At 37.9% G+C, this 6,352-nt stretch overlaps 1 protein-coding gene across 1 annotated transcript in view; it reads left to right on the plus strand.

The window, feature by feature from the left end:
- Positions 1 to 6,352, plus strand: part of APBA1 (amyloid beta (A4) precursor protein-binding, family A, member 1) — a 34,337-nt gene that overhangs the window by 5,622 nt on the left and 22,363 nt on the right. Inside the window, exon 2 of the mRNA XM_010152734.1 lies at positions 6,059 to 6,160. Coding sequence (XP_010151036.1) covers positions 6,059 to 6,160 — 102 coding nt within the window. The remainder of the gene's footprint in view (positions 1 to 6,058; positions 6,161 to 6,352) is intronic.

A 6,352-nucleotide genomic window follows, 5' to 3' on the forward strand; every position in this document is an offset into this window, starting at 1 on the left:
GGAAATAAAGATTAGTTTATATTTCTAGAATATTGTTTTCTTTTTCTGAGCAGACCTTTTAAAACTGTTAGTTGAGTATATGGGTCATCTTTCTATTATCTATGCAAGGCCACAGTCTTAAAATTGTACAGAATAAATATGTGCCAAAAACCCCAAACCAAAAATAATTTTAAAAAAAGGGCATTTTAATATCCAGGGCAGAAAGCTTTCTACTGATTCATCAGTCACACAAAAGAAAGCATAAATTTATCAATTAGTTTGCTTGAAGACAAACACTCTCCAGACGAGTTATGGGCTTTAAATTACAATGACCACTGGACATCTAACGCCTTGAATATTTATTTTTGGGGTTTGGGTTTTTTGTGGTTTTTTCTTTTTGTGTGTGTGTGTGTTTTGTTTTTTGGTTTTTTAGGGTTTTTTTTTTAATTACTGAAACATGAAAACAATTTCAAGTCATTTTTTCTATGCTGCTGAAAGCTAGAACAACACTTGCTGCAGTCTTAAAGTTCTTTGAAAACACAGGAGGGAGCCACACTAATTTTTGCAGACTGACACATGAAGCTGCATTTGAACTAGAAGTTCAAGTGAAAGTACAGCTAAGGAAGTACATACTTGAGACAGAGAGACAACCAGCACTGAACCAGCTTCCAGGAGCCCTGCTGCACTGGCAGCCGTCTATCTAGCATGCATGCTGCTGGCCAGACCCTGCCCATATAGTGTGTGTGTGATCTGATGTGCAGTCAGAGTCCATATAGCCTAAGATATTAATCAGAGAGAAGTTACCAGCTCATGAAGTGTGACTGTGGTAGTACATGGTTATTGCTACTGACTCATGTGGCCAAGAGACTCTTTGAAATGGGCAAAATAAAGGGCCATCTTTCCAAAAAAACATTTATTGTTTGCTCACTTTGAGATTTTGTGTCAGATGTAAACCTCTATGTAATCTTAGCTATATTTTTATTTTGTTTTTGAGACTTAGTAATATAGCAGTAGCAGGTGGGGTGGGTGGTCTTTAGACTTTGACAGAGATACACAGTTTTTGCTTTGGTCAGAATCTCTATTTTTGTAACTTTCATGAATTAAAAGAAGAATTAAGTCAGTGGTGTGATGCAGACACTCACAGGCAGGGTGTTTGTTTTAAAAACTCTGGTTTATTCAGAACTTTTGCATAGTGCGATGTGTGAACAGTCAGATCTCTCAAGTGGGACTGTCATTGTCCAGGTGGTGGCGAGTCGCAGGAGGCTTCATCCTTGCAGGGCATCGTCAACTGGATCAGGGAGATTCCCCAAACTGTATTTGTCGGCAGACCTTACATACAGCTGATACGCGATTTTACATGACCACTCTAGCATGTGTGATCTATTGCTGTAGTTTACCTTAATCTACATACAAAAATCCTCCTGTGTTAACTGTGTAATAAATTAAATTGCATAGGTTGTTCCACAGTATGTGTGTATGTGTATCGTAGTTCTAAGTTGGTTTTATTTTTTCAAACCCTCCATTTTTAACACTGTAGTTAAAGCAAATTTAAACAAAGACTACCAAGAATGAGGATTAGGTATATTGTAAGGAAATTTAGCTTTCAATTCCATTCTTTGTGGGTACCTCATGCTGTCTAAAAGCTGTGAACATATATGGATGGTCTCAGTCTACATTTTAGTGAATAGAATTTGACCTGTTCGAATCACAGTAGATTATCTGCCACAACATAGCTGTGCTAAAACCTAAGAGATCTACTACCATAGTTGTGTCATACTGGGCAGTGCTTGTGAATTATGCATTTGACTATGTTCGATCTGAGTATTTCATAGTGCTTTGACCTTTTTCTAATGTATATGGGTACCTCTCAGAAGACTTTTTATCACTGATAATCAGGTAAATTTAAAAGCCTTACTTGATCCAGTTGTCCCCTCTGAATTAATGTACAAGTTGACTGTATTTGCCATTCTTCTGTCAAGAAGTCTGTAGGTGCACAATAATGTCGTGTAAGTCATGGCCTTTTGTTTTAGTGAATCTTGGATTGCCTGAGTATTTGTTGATTTCATCCCTGCTGTCCCAGCCTTGTATGTGATGTTGTGACCCACTAGGTTATACTCTTTTTGGATAAACTGTTGCTCAAAGCAGGTAAAACAACACTGCTTTTATAAAGCAAGAGCAGGTGGTTGTATCTGAAGGTGTTTCAGTGTCAGTTGTGTTTTTCATGAAATATTCAGTAGCCAGTTGGTTTGACCTCGATGGGTTACATGCAACATAATACATCATAGTCCTCTCCTGTTATAAGTGCTGTTATTAAATTCCTCTGCACAATAGCAAGGAAGGCTTTTCAGGTGGAGTGGGTTGTGTGTTAGTTGAAATCAAACAACGCCAAAATTGAAATGGAGAATTTTTGGATGTACCAGCTTGAGTATCATAAAAAAAATGTAAGTAGATGTTCAGTAAGAGAAATGGGGTACTAGTACTTTTTTACTGCTGCACTTAAGAAAACACTTTTTAATTCCATTGATGGATATCGTTACGTAATAACAGCATGCTTCACATGAACTTTTTGTGTTTGTTCTGACAGCATTTTTTAGCCTTCTAAAACTTGTTAACAGATAATGAAGCAGTCACTAAGCATTTATTTTAGACTTTGTCTTGTAGAGGTTTGAGCAGCTATGCAAGTTGTCTACCTACTGTGACTTATCAAAATATTTCTTGTTATTGCTATGAAAACTGCTTCCAGACTGTGACTGCATTCTTTCCTTGTGCAATGTATATGGTACCTCCAAAAACGCGTTTTGATGCAGAAGAGAACCGAGTGTTTATTCTTCAAAGTCTGAGCTTTCTTGTACAAATGTTTTAGGGCATAGCTCGTCATGTAATGTCACGTCACAAACTTTGTAGGATGTTTGATATTTGGGCTTAGTCGTTTTGGTTTTGGGATTTTCTTCCCAGAAAATTTTGAGCAGACGTGCAAACAGAGCATATGGAAAGCTATGTGGTCATTTTGATCACTGGTTAATTCTGATACTTTGTAGATGAAAATAGCTGAGTAAAGGTATTGATAGTGCTCACTGTCAATACATTTTAAATCATGTGAAATTCTGTAATTTTAACAACCAACTGGTTTAAATGAAAAAAATGTTATCACTTTGGGGTGTGAATATGAGAGCTTTCAGGCATTTTAAAGAATTTTCTTTTCTGGGAACATTTGATGGTAAAATATTATATGCTTTACATTGTTTCTTTGATTACTATTTAAAGCTCAATCCCACAACATCCCAACGCCATTATTAGGTTGATAGTATTGTGCACCTTTTATACTGAAATCCTCATGCAGAAATACTAACTAACTATTGGGCATGTGAGCACTATGAGCATGGTTCCTTAAGTATGTGGAAATTTCCATATGTGCAGTTGAGTCACTGTGGCACTAACTGGTAGTTACACAGCAAGTCAGGGAGGCCTGTATCTCTCCCACTGCCCCTGTGTGAATGCCAGCCGTGCAGTGAGTGATCCCTCAGTTGGTTGGGGCAAGCACATGCCAGAATTCTAGGGACTGTGTCACAGCTGCATCTAGTTAAGGACCGTATCACAGCTACATGTCCTTTTTGCCCTGCAGTTGTGTTTCAAAATACAGGGAGATGGAAGGACTGCTCTTTAATCCAGGAGATACCTGTTAAAGGAATTGCTTCTTAACTGTATATTTAGTAATTAGTCAAGATTTACATTTTGAAAGAATGAGGGTAAAGAGAAAGAGGAGAAGAAGAGAATTTTATTTTCTTGATTTGTTCTGTATCTATGAAGCTAAGCTTGCAAAACTTTTGCACACTATTTCATAGAATTCAATGTTTCAGCTGGAGTGGAAGCATAGCAGGAGGGCATTCCTAAATTGGTGCTCCTGCCAGTATTGAAGTGTAGCCCTTTTCTGGTATGCCTTCTTGGCTTAGAGAAAGCTGTCATGTAATTGCTTATTGTACAGAAAATTATGCTACCAGGAGTCAGTGTTCACAAAGGAGACAGAGGAGTCCTGTAAAAAAAAAAACCAAACTTTATTCAAATAAAGGGAGAGTCCATGGGACATATTCCTGTGTGGTCTCTCAACCTACAGATGGATGAAGCCTCCTTTTATCCTACTTTTCCCGGTCGCAAGAGACCCTCCTCATTTCCCCATTGGCTGAGGTACTCTTGAGTGTACAGACTTCCCAATGCGTCCTCTTGGGTGTCCATGTTTCCCGACCCGCCTCAAGACTAGACACATTCAAGACACTCATGTGATTTAGATAGTCCAGTTATTCAGGTGGTTTAACATATTCAAGGGATCATGTAGTTTAGATATTCCAGATATTCAGGTAGTTACCACATTTAACACATTCAAGGGATAATGTTGTTTAGATATTCCAGATATTCAGGTAATTTGCATATTCAAGGGATCACATAGTTTTGATATTCTTTCTTATCTTAAGTCTGAGTTCACACAGGCTTCTTTTGTTCCTTGTCTTGAGCCTGGGTGTGCACAGGCTTCTTTTGTAAAGACACAAAACTGGTGTTCCTATCATTATGAAACCAGAAGACTAGTATATGACTGTTTTGCCATCCATGATGAACTGTTGAGCTGCCAAAGGTAGGGCCAAACTCCCTATGTCAAAGGAAACTGTACAATGCCAGAGCTAAACACTGATAAGCTAAACACTCAGATGGCATAGCAAAGTGCTAAACTTTCCTTTGAGTATTCACATTTTGGCATGGGCACTGATATCTCCTTAAGATCTGCCTTTAATAATGCCTGCTGGGTTGAAGCTTTTTCCTTTATTTCATTTTGCTCACCTTCATTAATTCCATACTCTGTGTTCTTGTGTCATACCTCGAAACCAGTCCCTCCCGTAGCTTTGTAGTGTCACGAACATTCATTAGGAATTGCCTATGATTAGAATATCCTTTCCCAAAGCATTCTTTCCCTTTACCAAGATACTTGCTGGTGGATCACATAGATCTAGATGTTCCATGATACTGCCTTTTTGTGCCATTCCCGAGGATCATGAATGACTAGGACATGACTGGAAAGACCATTTCTCCACTGGATTGTTTAAGGTGAAGGGAGAAAAATGAGGAAAACTGATCTAGACAGAATATATAATACTAAGACCATAGCAGAAACTGTGAAATAGTTTCCAAGTTTGCGCTGCATCTGGGATGAGGAATTTGTTTGGAATGAGTGTCTTTGATTACATTGGTACTGAGTATTCCTTGAATATGTTCATAAGTCCTTGAATACGTAAGTATTACTCTGTACAATTTATAAAAGTTGTTTTCTAAAATGATTGAATAACATTTATGGCAACCACTGTGGCCTATATCTGCTCAGATTCAATTAGTTAGGATTTCAGATTAATTATACCTGAGATCATGTGTTCTTATGAGGAAGCTGCAGACTTGTCTTCACTGTCTGCAGTTTGACAACTTAAGTAATCTTCAGCTGATTTGCTGTGTTCTGGTCATGGTCAATTCACCTGTCTGCCATCACAGCTTACTTCTTAATTACTTTATTTTTTCATTCCTAGAATACTAGAGCTAGGACACGGTCTGCATTGCTTGCAGCCTTCAGTAAGCTCACTGTATTGCCTGCGTGCAATAAGCATGTACTTTTGCAACTGAAAGCCTTGTAACTGCAGCTTAGTTGAATGCTGACAGTTAGTGTAAGTAGTTGGATTTATACCAATATCAGATGATCCTCCATTAACCTTGCAAAAATACAGTTTTATGACGCTCTTTCTGGCTGAGTGTTGCTTGCCACTGAGTACAGCTTTTTATTTTTCCAGCTGCTTCATTTCATACATTACTGACAAATAAACACCATTTTAAAAAATAATATTTAGGTGTTCAGAGTAAGTTCACTGAGATACTAATGTGTGGTCATTATGATCAAAAGCAAGGGTGACAACATTTCAGAAGTGTTTGTATTTTTTTTGCTTTTTTCTCCCTCTCATCTATTATTTCCACTGCCAAGTTAGAGGAAAATACGAACAAACAATTTCTACATTGGTCACTCATTATTATTTACTTTTCTTGTTATGTCTAGTCTCCATCTCCAGATGCCTCTTCACCTCAGGGTGCTGAATCGTCAAGTAGGCAACATCACCAGGATGTCTGCAGTACAGCAGAGGTGTCCACTAATAAAGAGGTAGAGTGAAATATTTTTAAAAGTCATGGTCTTGTTCATGCTATTTGTGCATTTTTGTTTTACTTTTCCTCCTTGTACCTGTGCAATCCCTTCTCCCAAAACTGTAACAAACTTGAGAAGCTGATTTCTTGCTCCTTTCCCTTATGCTTGTCTGGCTGACTGACTGAATTTCTAACTTAGTTAAGACCGTTT

The sequence above is a fragment of the Eurypyga helias genome, unplaced genomic scaffold, assembly GCF_000690775.1.
Source record: "Eurypyga helias isolate BGI_N326 unplaced genomic scaffold, ASM69077v1 scaffold7020, whole genome shotgun sequence".
In the NCBI taxonomy this organism is placed as follows: Eukaryota; Metazoa; Chordata; class Aves; order Eurypygiformes; family Eurypygidae; genus Eurypyga; species Eurypyga helias.